Here is a 13461-nt window from a genome sequence, read left to right on the forward strand (position 1 = left end):
TCTTTTTTTAAAATAATGGCCATATTTCTCTTGTAGGTGTGTGAGCCTGTAAAATTAAACCTTTGAAGATGATCCGGTATATTTTAGTTGTAGGGATTCTACTTCCCCAGTCTTTGGCCCATCCAGGGTTTTTTACTTCTATTGGTAAGTCTTAATTATTTTGTTTTTGTTTTTGTATTTAGAATTTTTCCTTTTTTTCATATTTTTAAATCGGTAAAAACAAATACATTGTATTCTCGGGATGGAAACATTACTTCAGTCCCTACCCCTCTAAAAATCTTTCTTTTAAAGTCATTTTTTCCCTTCATATTTAAATATTTGATTTTTTTCTGACTGCTAAAACTTAGTAAAGCATACAAAAGAAAATTCTCTGGTAGAGTCTACCAGGCAAATCACTTAATATATATACTTAGTTTTTTATATTTTCTTATATGCATACTTTATATGTTTTAAAAGAGGTGTTTTCCTTCGTCCTGTTGACCAGTTTTACCCTTATGTGATTGTGGAGCTAAATAAAACACAAGCAAATATATTTATGACACTTAATTTTGGAATGTAAAATGATGAGTTTTCTCATCCTATTGGGGCTTGCCTAGTAGCTCAGACCAGGGAAGGCAATGGCAACCCACACCCTTGCCTAGAAAATCCCATGGATGGAGGAGCCTGGTAGGCTGTAGTCCATGGGGTCGCTAACAGTCAGACATGACTGAAGCGACTTAGCAGCAGCAGCAGTGGCTCAGACAGTAAAGAATCTGCCTGAAATGCAGACCTGGGTTTGATCCCTGGAGAAGGGAATGGCTACCCACTCCAGTGTTCTTACCTGGAGAATCCCATGGACAGAGAAGCCTGGTGGGCTACAGTCCATGTGGTTGCAAAGAGACACAATTGTGCAACTTTTTTCTCTCATCCCATTAGGAATAACTAAATATGGATATTTGAATTTCATTTGTGAAGTTTTTAACTTTAAAAGTTTTAACTTTTTGTTAGTGTGGTCTTTGTCAAATTGAATAAAAATTTAATTATCAGTAGTCCCAAACCCAAAAAAGATGAGGGGGTAGGTAGGGAAGAAGAAATGTTGATCCTTGGAAAGTAATGTTTTGAAATTAAAAAATAAATTCTTAGATGAACAGACAATTTGTCGATATGGTCCAAGCTTGCAGAATTAAGTAGCTTGAAAATTAGAATTGGACCACATGCTTAGAAAGTTTGGGTCTTAATTTTTATTTATTTGGTTTTACAAAGAGAAAAAAAATGATGCTCTCTTCAACATATCTGGCTCATGCCAGTTAAGTCCTTTCATTAAATGAAGCATTCTCAATCATTCTTAAATTATTCTAGAAAACTTGTTTTGATAGTATGGGTATTTGATAACTTTCTTCTCTTTTCTTCTTTCTAGGTCAGATGACTGATTTGATTCATACTGAAAAAGATCTGGTGACTTCCCTGAAAGACTATATAAAGGCAGAAGAGGACAAATTAGAACAAATAAAAAAGTAAGCCAAGTGTTTTACTTACTATGAGTGACTCTACCTGGATGTTTTCTTCCTGGCTAAAACATTCTTTAAGTGAAAATGAAAGCCCTCTGTCAGTCTTAGAAGGCCAGATGAGGGCTAAAATAGGACTACAGAAAACAAAAGTTAGGCCCAATTAAAGACTTCATGTGGAAGAATATGGATTGAGATAAGAATGTAAATGGATACAGGTAACTGACTGACAGTTTCTTTTTTTTTTAATAGTTGCTAATATCTTCTGTCCTCCCTAATCAAGCAATTTTCCAGTGCTATTTAGCCTTTAGTTTTATGGTTGCATTCTAGAGTTTACAGTGGTAAGTACAGTATTATTTAATTGATATGGTTTTTCTTGAAATGCTAATTCTTTAATTGACTCAGGTTCATAGTTAATCCTGACCTGAGAGTTCCTAGCCTTTGTTTAATGAGTAGCTAAGTAGTCAGGTTATTTTTTTTTTTTAAAGATTTATTTATTTATTTTTGGCCGTGCAGGGTCTCCATTGCTTTGCTCAGGCTGTCTCTAGCTGCAGTGCATGGGCTTCTTGTTGTGGTGGCTTCTCTTGTTGCGTCCCTGGGCTCTAGGTGCATGGGTTTCAGTAGTTGTGCATGGGCCTAGTTACCACTCGGCATGTAGGATCTTCCTGGTGTAGGGATTGAACCTGTGTCCCCTGTGTTGGCAGGCAGATTCTCAACCACTGGACTATCAGGGAAGCCCCATTTTTTCTGTTTTAAAATATAGTTTCTAAGTACTGAGTACAAAATTTTTCTGTAAGTGTGATTTAAATGAATATGTAACTGAATTTGGATTGGGCTTGTTTGTACTTTGTAATAATCAATTATTTGGACTTGTAGGGAAATAAATTTTAGATTCTTACTGCTGCTGCTACTGCTGCTAAGTCGCTTCAGTCATGTCCGACTCTGTGCGACCCCATAGACGGCAGCCCACCAGGCTCCCTCGTCCCTGGGATTCTCCAGGCAAGAACACTGGAGTGGGTTGCCATTTCCTTCTCCAATGCATGAAAGTGAAAAGTGAAAGTGAAGTCGCTCAGTTGTGTCCAACTCTTAGTGACCCCATGGACTGCAGCCTACCAGTCTCCTCTGTCCATGGCATTTTCCAGGCAAGAGTACTGGAGTCGGTTGCCATTGCCTTCTCCGAGATTCTTACTAGAGGGGTCCAATCAACTTTTACTAAGATATGTTACATTTACTGTAACCATTTGGGAGAAACATAAAACTAAAAAAGTCTTATATTTTAATTTTTCCAAGTTAGATTTTATCTGTAAGAGAATCTTGCTTTTTAAAAAATCTTTATAACTTTGCTTAAAAATTTTTTTATAGTTTTAACTCAAAAGCCTCTAATCTTTTTTGAGTGCTTTACTAAATTATGTTCTTCCTCATTAAGTGTGTATATACTTTATGTATGTTCCATTGATGTCTTAATGGAATATATGTATGTCTACATATACATACTTATGTCTTATGTTCCATTTTAGATGGGCAGAGAAATTAGATCGGTTAACCAGCACAGCGACAAAAGATCCAGAAGGATTTGTTGGACACCCTGTAAATGCATTCAAATTAATGAAACGTCTGAACACTGAGTGGAGCGAGTTGGAGAATCTGGTCCTTAAGGATATGTCAGATGGTAAGTCAGATGGTAAAACTAACGAGCCAAAAAAAAAAGGCATTTTTGGTACAACCTGTAGAAATGCCAAAAGAAGTGATAAATTCAGTTCCCAGAACATCAGGTGTTCAGTCTTATAACTGAATTATTGCTGAAATGTGTTTGATTTGACTAGAGTTAATTTAGTCTAGATCCTTAATTCTTGATTAAAAAAAAATAAGTAAAAACTGAAAACAAAGAAAAATAAAATTTTATTCTTAAAAAAGTAATTTCTACTCATGTACTTAACACTGGTCGTTTTTACTCTGAAATATACTAAAGTGAATCAATTATTGGCATATAGCTTCATTTCTGAGGGTAATCATTTGCATTTTAGGATTACCTTCAGATTTTAAAAATTTATGGCTAGTTGTTTATCTTCTAATCAATTATTAATGTATTGGGAGTGGTACTGATAAGGGAAAACATTAGCTGTGTTTTAGTGCTTTGAAGCTTAGGATTATTTTGTTTAACATAAACTATAAATTTAAAAACTGAGACTGCAAACAGTAATAATGAGTGTCCTTCTCAATGAAACAATGAAATTGTAGTTGGAGTAATGAGATGTTTTAGATATTTAAGTAACATATACAGAAAACTTAAGTCTGAAGTTTAAGAAAGTAAAGGTATTATTATGCTTAGTACATAGTATTTATTTGTTGAATGATTGAAGATGGCAAAAAAAGGAAAAAAAAAAAAGAACTGAGCCAGCTGTGTAGGTGAAGTACTCCAAGGGTGCTTTCAAGTGTTTGTGAGCAGTAAACTAAACTATTATGCATCGGACAGGAAAACCTTGCTAAGAAGAATTCAGGCAAGCACTTATAAATATTTTGACATGAGAAGGAGATACCTATAATCATTTGCTCTCTTATATAACACCATGAGAATATTTTTAAGGTCATAGATATTCATATATATAAGATAAGCCTTAAGACTTTGGTATTTTAATCCATGGTAGTACCCCATAATGCCATAGTAGATATACATTTTCTCTTATTGGAGAGGATTTTAAGCAACTTCTAAGAGATTTTTTTTTGAGCCATAAAAAACATTACAGTTCTCTGTAAAACTTGCTTGTAAAAATTGTGTGGATTTTGTGACTTAAAACTAAAGACTATGCTTAATATGAACTTAGACCTCTTTAGCTAGTTGTTCATTTATTCATTTCAATTAACATAAAAATACCTGGCCTTTTGATGATCAGAGTATATGCATACTTGATTATAAGTAAATGAGAATGGAGGGAAGTCTCATACCTAACTTTGATCTGCAAATGATGACACATATATTAGTTAAATTTTAAATCACTTTTTGTTTCTGTTGGATTGATTTATTAAGGGAGTATTTAGCACCCCTTTTCCTTCGGAGTTATATGTATGTACTTGGGCTTAGTTGCCCAGTTGTGTCCAACTCTTTACAACCCTTTGGACTGTAGCCTGCCAGGCTCCTCTGTTCATGGGATTTTTTTCCTTAATATATATATTTTATTGAAGTATAGTTGACTTACAGTGTTTCAGGTACACAGCAAGGTGATTCATTTATATATATGCATATGTTATTTTTGAAATTATTTTCCATTATAGATTTTTACAAGATATTGACTATATAGTTCCTTGTTTTATACAGTAGACCTGTGTTGCTTGTTGTATATCTGTATTTTTTAAATTAGAAATTTAGCATTTTATTCATAGTAAGTAAAAAAAGTGTAATCAAAATGTCATACATTTTTTAATTAGGCAAAACTTCATAAGTTTTCTAAAATATATATTTTATACATATATATGTATACAAAAACTTTACTACTATGCTTAGTAAAGCCTTGAGAACATCAAAAAAAAATAAAGATGGGGAAATTGGAAAACATAAACTAAGTGAAATGGGAGCTTTGAATATAAAATAGAAAAAGTGAAACAAACTAAATAAAAGATCATCATGTAGGTCCATGGAATGTTTTTTAGGCGAAAATACTGGAAGAGTTGCCATTTTCCTCCTCCAGGGGATCTTGCTGATCAGGGATCAAATCTCCTGTGTCTCCTCCTTTGAAGGCAAATTCTTAACCAGCTGAGCCATCAGGGAACCCCTAGGAGTTACATAATTATCAGTAATTAGTTTCTGAATTTGATTTTTGCTATATTTTATGTAAAACATTTTAAAATTAATATTAGGATTTATGTAGAGCAAACCTGGATTGATGATACTATATTTGATAATTAAATAGATCTAAATATATTTTAATAAATGAGCTTATGCAGCACTCTGAAAAACGTAATTATTTCTTCCTTCTCTTTAAAGAATTCCACCAAACTTTATATATTTACACATTTATGTGATATGTGGCACATGGAAGAAGAAAATAGAACTTTAAGAACATACATTTTATCTGAAAATATAATTTGTTGCCAGTGAATATGAATATGGTTTTCAAGTCTTTAAATCTGTTTACTTTTCAAGCTTCAAGCTTAGCAGAGGCTGTACTGTGTAACTAAAACCTGTTCATATAGGTATAATTTGTGCAGTGACCTCAGATTACATAAGCAACATTAAAAATGGTTTGGGAAGATTTAACAAGTTAGAGGTATATCAAGTCTAATTCAGTATATTTAATTTTTTCTTGTTATACATGATATAGTGGAAAATTATAATATAGATAAAAAAATGTTTATAAGACTTATGTTAGAAATTAAAAGTCTGTGAGGGTCTAGAGTCTTTTTTATTCCAATTTTATTGAGATATAATTGACATGGTACTATAGAAGTTTAAAGTGTACAGTACAATGATTTTACTTACACACATTATGGAATGATTATCACAGTTAGTTAGTGAACATTCATCATCCCATGTAGTTACAAAATTTAAAGGACAGAAAAAAAATATTTTTCCTTGTAATGAGAACTTTTAGGGTGTACTCTTTTTTTATGTAGCAGTGTTAATCATATTTATCGTGTTGTACATTGCATCCTCTGTACTTATTTATCTTATACCTGAAACTTTGTGCCTTTTGCCTGCCTTCCTCCAAATCCCTTATACCCCTACCACCTGCTTCTGATAACCACAAACCTGATCTCTTTTTGTATGAGTTTGTTTTTGAAATATAATTGACCTACAACACTATGTTAGTTCCTGTTATACAACATATTGATCCTATATTTCTGTGTATTTCAAAATGACCACCATGAGAAGACCAGGTATGAAATGTCATCACTGTACAAATATATTACATAGTTATCAACTATATTCCCTACATTGTACATTTCAAACTTGTGTCTAAATCTTTTTTTGCTCCTCTATTTTAAGGTTTTATCTCTAACCTAACCATTCAGAGACAGTACTTCCCTAATGATGAAGATCAGGTTGGGGCAGCCAAAGCTCTTTTGCGTCTTCAGGACACCTACAATTTGGATACAGATACCATCTCAAAGGGTGATCTTCCAGGTAAGAATTCTTGTAGCCTATGAAAAAACCCATCTCCTGGCTTCTCTGTTCAGTCCATTAGGACAATATTAATGTAAGAAGACTTCAGTTATTTAAAATTTTTTAACTTTAGTTTGTTTCATAGCCTTTGAGGTCAAAACAACCTTTTCTCTAGTTCTTAATGGTTGTGGATAAGCTGCTAGCTTGTTACTGTGAAAGCCTGTGATTATAGAGACTAACTTGAGCAATTTTAGCATGAAAGAAAAAGAAACTTTTTCCAAATGTCTTTCTTTATAATACCAATGTTTGTATGTAAAGTTATAAGGGAATTGATAAAGTTTGTATGTTTAGTAATTTAAAACCAAGACATGTTGAGTGTGAGCTGATTTTTAGTATTCTATAGTATGAAACATCCTGCTTTCTGACTTCTTTTTCGCAAAATGCTTTTTAAAATACTTTATTTTTGGCTGTGCTGGGTGTTTGTTGCTTCATGTGGGATTTCTGTAGTTGCAGAGAGTGGGAGCTACTGGAGTTGCAGTATGCTAGCTTCTCATCGCAGTGGCTTCTCTTGTTGCAGAGCACAGGCTCTAGAGCACTCAGGCTCGAGTAGTTATGGAGAATGGAATCAGTAGTTGCGGCTTTCAGCCTTAGAGTGTGGGCTCTAGAGTGTGGGCTCAGTATTTGGCACACATGCTTACAGTAGCATCCCTCATGGCATGTGGGATCCTCCTGGACCAGGGATTAAACTGATGTCTGTGCATTGCAAGGTGGACTGTCAACCACTGGACCACCCGGGAAGTCCCCAAACCCTCTATTTTCAAGTTACAGCTGATTTCATGACAATCCGTTTTTTATTGTGAAAAGAGAATAAAAATAAAATTTACCATGTTAACCAATTTTAAATGTGCAGTTTATGGCATTAGGTGCATTTGCATTTTTATGCAACCATTATTACCATCCATCTGCATAGCTCTTTTTATCTTGTGAAACCGAAGCTCTGTACTCATTAAACAACAACTCCCCAACCCCCACTTTCCCAGCCCCAAGCAACTGTCATTCTGCTTTTTGTCTCTGATTTTGACTACTCTGAGTCCTTCATGTAAGTAGAATCATATAGTGTTTGCCTTTTTGTGACTGGCTTATTTCACTTAGGATGATGTCCTTCAAGGGTAATCCATGTTGTTGTATATGTTGAAACTTCCTTCATTTCTAAGGCTGAATAATATTCCATTGTATGTATCCATATTTTGTTATGCATTCATCCATCCATGGACACTTGGGCTGCTTCCACATGTCAGCTATTGTGAATAATGCTGCTGTGAACAAGGGTATGCAAATAGCTCTTCAAGACACTGCCTTTCATTCTTGAGTATATACCCAGAAGTGGAATTGCTGGATCAGATGGTAATTCTATTTTTAATTTTTGAGAAGACACCATACTCTTTTCCATAGTAGATAAACCATTTTACATTCCCACCAACAGTGCACAAGGGTTCCAGTTTCTCTAGACCGTTGCCTACACTGGTTATTTTCTTTTTTAAAATTATTTATTTGTTTACACAAATTTCATATATACAGAAAGTATAGAGAATAGCATTCATGAACCTGCTGCCTAGGATTCATGTTAATATTGTACCGTATGTGCCACATAATTATGTATTTATTTATTTATGTTTAATTGGAGGATAATTACTTTACAGTTGGAGAAGGAAATGGCAACCCACTCCAATATTCTTGCCTGGAGAATCCCCATGAACAGAGGGGTCTTATGGGCTACAGTCCATGGGGTCTCGAAGAGTTGAACCTGGCTTAGCGACTAAGCACAATTACTTTACAATACTGTGATGGTTTTTGCCATACATCAGCATGAATTGGCCATGGGTAATTGCCATACATCAGCATGAATTGGCCCTTTTGATACCCCCTTCCTCCTCCCTTCTACCCCGTGCATCTAGGTTTTCACAGAGCACTGGCTTTGGGTTCCCTGCATCAAATATCAAACTCCCACTGGCTATCTGTTTTCCATATGGAAATATGTATGTTTCAAGGCTATTCTCTCAAATCATCCCACCTTCTCCTTCCCCTACTGTGTCCAAAAGTCTGTTCTTTATGTCTGTGTCTCCTCAGATGCCCTGCACATAGGATCATTGGTACTAACTTTCTAGATTCCATATGTATGCATTAATATACAATATTTGTCTTTCTCTTTCTTATTTACTTCACTCTGTGTAATAGGCTCTATGTTTATTCATCTCATTAGAACTGACTCAAATGCATTCCTTTTTATAGCTGAGGAATATTCCATTGTGTATATGTACCAGTTTCCTTATACATTCATCTGTCTATGGACATATGGGTTGCTTCCACGTCCAGTTCAGTTTAGTCGCTTGGTCATGTCTGACTCTTTGCGACGCTATGGATTGCAGCACACCAAGCTTCCCTGTCCATCACCAACTCCCGGAGCTTGCTCAAACTTTGAGTCGGTGATGCCATCCAACCATCTCCTTTTTTCTTGTCCCCTTCTCCTCCCACCTTCAGTCTTACCCAGCATCAGGGTCTTTTCCAGTGAGTCAGCTCTTTGCATCAGGTGGCCAGTTGGAGTTTCAGCTGCAGCATCAGTCCTTCCAGTGAATATTCAGGATTGATTTCCTTTAGGATTGACTGGTTTGATCTCCTTGCAGTCCAAGGGAGTCACCAGAGTCTTCTCCAATACCACAGTTCAAAAGCATCAATTCTTCAGCGTTCAGCTTTCTTTATACTCCAACTCTTATATCCACACATGACTACTGGAAAAATAGCTTTGACTAGATGGACCTTTGTTGGCAAAGTAATGTCTCTGCTTTTCAATATGCTAAATTGGTTATAGTTTTCTTCCAGGGAGCGAGTGTCTTTTAATTTCATGGCTGCAGTCACCATCTTCAGTGATTTTGGAGCCCCCCAAAATGGTCTCTCACTGTTTCCGTTGTTTCCCCATCTATTTGCCATGAAGTGAGAAACCAGATGCCATCATCTTAGTTTTTTGAGTGTTGAGTTTTAAGCCAGCATTTTCACTCTCCTTTTTCACTTTCAAGAGGCTCTTTAGTTCTTCACTTTCTGCCATAAGGGTGGTATCATCTGCATATCTGAGGTTGTATATTTCTCCCGGGAATCTTGATTCCAGCTGGTGCTTCATCCAGCCCAGCATTTCGCATGATATACTCTGCATATAAGTTAAATAAGTAGGGTGGACGATAAACAGCTTTGACATACTCCTTGCCTGACTTGGAACCAGTCCGTTGTTCAATATCTGGTTTTAACTGTTGTTTCTTGACCTGCATAAGATTTCTCAGGAGGCAGGTCAGGTGGTCTGGTAGTCTCATATTTCCACAGTATGTTGTGATCCACACAGTCAAAGGCTTTGGCATAGTCAATAAAGCAGATGTTTTTCTGGATCTTTCTTGCCTTTTTGATGATCCAACAGAGGTTGACAATTTGATCTCTGGTTCCTCTGCCTTTTCTAAAACCAGCTTGAACATCTGGAGGTTCACGGTCCACATACTGTTGAAGCCTGGCTTGGAGAATTTTGAGCATTACTTTGCTAATGTGTGAGATGAGTGCAATTTTCTGGTAGTTTGAGCATTCTTTGGTATTGCCTTTCTTTGGGATTGGAATGAAAACTGACCTTTTCCAGTCCTGTGGCCACTGCTGAGTTTTCCAAATTTGCTGGCATATTGAGTGCAGCACTTTCACAGCATCATCTTTTAGGATTTGAAATAGCTCAACTGGAATTCCATCACCTCCACTAGCTTTGATCATAATGATGCTTCCTAAGGCCCACTTGACTTCGCATTCCAGGATGTCTGGCTCTAGGTGGGTGATCACACCATCGCGGTTATCTGGGTCATTAAGATCTTTTTATATACTTCTTCTGTGTATTCTTGTCACCTTTTCTTAATATCTTCTGTTTCTGTTAGGTCCATACCGTTTCTGTCCTTTATCGAGCCCATCTTTGCATGAAATGTTCCCTTGGTATCTCTAATTTTCTTGAAGAGATCTCTAGTCTTTCCCATTCTGTTCTTTTCCTCTATTTCTTTGCATTGATCACTGAAGAAGGCTTTCTTATCTCTCCTTGCTGTTCCTTGGAACTTTGCATTCAGATGGGTATATCTTTCCTTTTCTCCTTTGCCTTTCATGTCTCTTCTTTTCTCAGCTGTTTGTAAGACCTCCTCAGACAACCATTTTGCCTTTTTGTATTTCTTTTTCTTGGGAATGGTCTTGATCACTGCCTCCTGTACAATGTCACAAACCTCCATCCATAGTTCTTAAGGCACTCTGTCTAATAGAGCTAATCCCTTGAATCTATTTGTCACTTCCACTGTGTAATTGTAAGGGATTTGATTTAGGTCATACCTGAATGGCCTAGTGGTTTTCCCTACTTTCTTCAAGTCTGAATTTGGCAATACAGAGTTCATGGTCTGAGCCACAGTCAGCTCCTGGTCTTGTTTTTCTGACTGTATAGAGTTTCTCCATCTTGCGCTGCAAAGAGTATAATGAATCTGATTTCAGTATTGACCATCTGGTGATGTCCATGTGTAGAGTCATCTCTTGTGTTGTTGGAAGAGGGTGTTTGCGATGACTAGTGTGTTCTCTTGACAAAACTCTGTTAGCCTTTGCCCTGCTTCTTTTTGGACTCCCAAGGCCAAATTTGCCTTGTTACTCCAGGTATCTCTTGACTTCCTACTTTTGCATTCCAGTCCCCTATGATGCAAAGTACATCTTTTTTTGGTGTTAGTTCTAGAAGTTCTTGTAGGTCTTCATAGAACCTTTCAGCTTCTTCAGCATTACTGGTTGGGGAATAAACTTGGATTATTGTAATATTGAATAGTTTGCCTTGGAAACAAATGGGATCATTCTGTCATTTTTGAGATTGCACCCAAGTACTGCATTTTGGACTCTTTTTTGACTATGATGGCTCTCCATTTCTTCTAAGGGATTTTGCCCACAGTAGTAGATATAATGGTCATCTGAGTTAAATTCACCCATTCCAGTCCATTTTAGTTCACTGATTCCTAAAATGCCCGTGTTCACTCTTGCCATCTCCTGTTTGACCACTTCCAATTTGCCTTGATTCATGCACCTGATATTCCAGGTTCCTATGCATATTGTTCTTTTCAGCATCAGACTTGACCTCCATCACCAGTCCCATCCACAACTGGGTGTTGTTTTGCTTTGGCTCCGTGTCTTCGTTCTCTCTGGAGTTATTTCTCACTCTTCTCCAGTAGCATATTGGGCACCTGCCAACCAGGGGAGTTCATCTTTCGTGTCCTATCTTTCAGTGTATATCCATGTCATCTTTCAATATCATGCCCATGTCCTAGCTATTGTAAACAGTGCTGCAGTGAACATGGGGGTACATGTGTCCTTTTCAATTATGGTTTACTTAGGGTAAATGCCCGGTAATGGGATTGCTGGGTCATATGTTAGTTTTTTCCTAGTTTTTAAAGGAATCTTCGTACTGTTCTTCCTAGTGGTTATATCAATTTGTATTCCCACCAGAAGTATAAGAGGGTTCCCTTTTCTCCACATCAAACAGCATTTATCGTTTGTAGATGTTTTGATGTCCATTCTGTCCAGTGAGAGGTGATACCTCATTATAATTTTAATTTGCAGTCCTCTAGTAATGAGCAGTGTTGAGCATGTTTCATGTGTTTATTGGTCATCTGTATGTCTTCTTTGGAAAAATGTCTGTTTAGGTCTTCTGCCTACTTTTTGATTGGGTTGTTTGTTTTGCTGGTATTGAGCTGCATGAGCTACTTGTATATTTTGGAGATTAAATCTTTGTCAGTCATTAAGTTTTGCTGTTATATTCTCCCATTCTGAGGGTGGGCTGTCTTCTTACCTCGCTTATAATTTCCTTTGTTGTGCAAAATTTTTAACTTGAATTAGGTCACAGTTGTTTTTGTTTTTATTTCCTTTCCTCTAGGAGGTGGGTTATAGAGGATCTTGCTGTGATTTATGTTAGAGAGTGCTCTGCCTATGTTTTCCTCTAAGATTTTTATAGTTTCTGGTCTTACATTTAGGTCTTTAATAAAATCTGAGTTTATGTTTGTGTATGGAGTTAGGAAGTGTTCTAATTTCATTCTATTAGTAACGCAGTTGACCAGTTTTCCCAGAACCACTTGTTGAAGAGACTGTTTTCTCCATTGTATATTTTTGCCTCCTTTGTCAAAGATAAGGTCCACTGGGGCATGGATTCATCTCCAGGCTTTATATCTTGTTCCATTGGTCTGTATTTCTGTTTTTGTGCCAGTACCATATTGTCTTGATGACTGTAGCTTTGTAGTATAGTGTGAAGTCAGGAAGGTTGATTCCTGCAGTTCCATTCTTCTTTCTCAAGTTTATTTTGGCTGTTCAGGGTCGCTTGTGTTTCCATACAACTGTGAAATTATTTGTTCTAGTTCTGTGAAAAATACCATTGGTAGTTTGATAGGGATTGCATTGAATCTATAGATTGCTTTGGGTAGTATAGTCATTTACACTATATTGATTCTTTAAATCTAAGAACATTGTATATCTCTCCATCTTTTGGTGTCATCTTTGATTTCTTTTATCAGTGTCTTATAGTTTTCTGCACACAGATCTTTTGTTCTTTAGGTAAATTTATTCCTAAGTATTTTACTCTTTTTATTGCAATGGTGAGTGGGTTTGTTTCCTTAATTTCTCTTTCTGAATTTTCATTATTAGTATATAGGAATTCCAGGGATTTCTGTGTATTAATTTTATATCCTGTGACTTTACTGTATTCACTGATTAGCTCAAATAGTTTTCTGATGGCATCTTTAGGGTTTTCTGTGTAGAGAATCATGTCATCTGCAAACAGTGAGAGTTTTACTTCTTCTT

The 13461-nt window shown here is 36.2% G+C and overlaps 1 protein-coding gene across 4 annotated transcripts in view; it reads left to right on the forward strand.

The window, feature by feature from the left end:
* The window catches only part of P4HA1 (prolyl 4-hydroxylase subunit alpha 1), a 95482-nt gene that overhangs the window by 22939 nt on the left and 59082 nt on the right, over positions 1–13461 (forward strand). For all 4 annotated transcript variants that reach the window (XM_018042527.1, XM_005699184.3, XM_005699185.3 and 1 more), the window contains 4 exons: positions 37–144; positions 1397–1493; positions 3002–3153; positions 6466–6603. In XM_018042527.1, coding sequence (XP_017898016.1) covers positions 69–144; positions 1397–1493; positions 3002–3153; positions 6466–6603 — 463 coding nt within the window. In that variant the 5' untranslated portion in view covers positions 37–68. The remainder of the gene's footprint in view (positions 1–36; positions 145–1396; positions 1494–3001; positions 3154–6465; positions 6604–13461) is intronic.

This window comes from Capra hircus, chromosome 28 (genome assembly GCF_001704415.2).
Source record: "Capra hircus breed San Clemente chromosome 28, ASM170441v1, whole genome shotgun sequence".
Taxonomy (NCBI): domain Eukaryota; kingdom Metazoa; phylum Chordata; class Mammalia; order Artiodactyla; family Bovidae; genus Capra; species Capra hircus.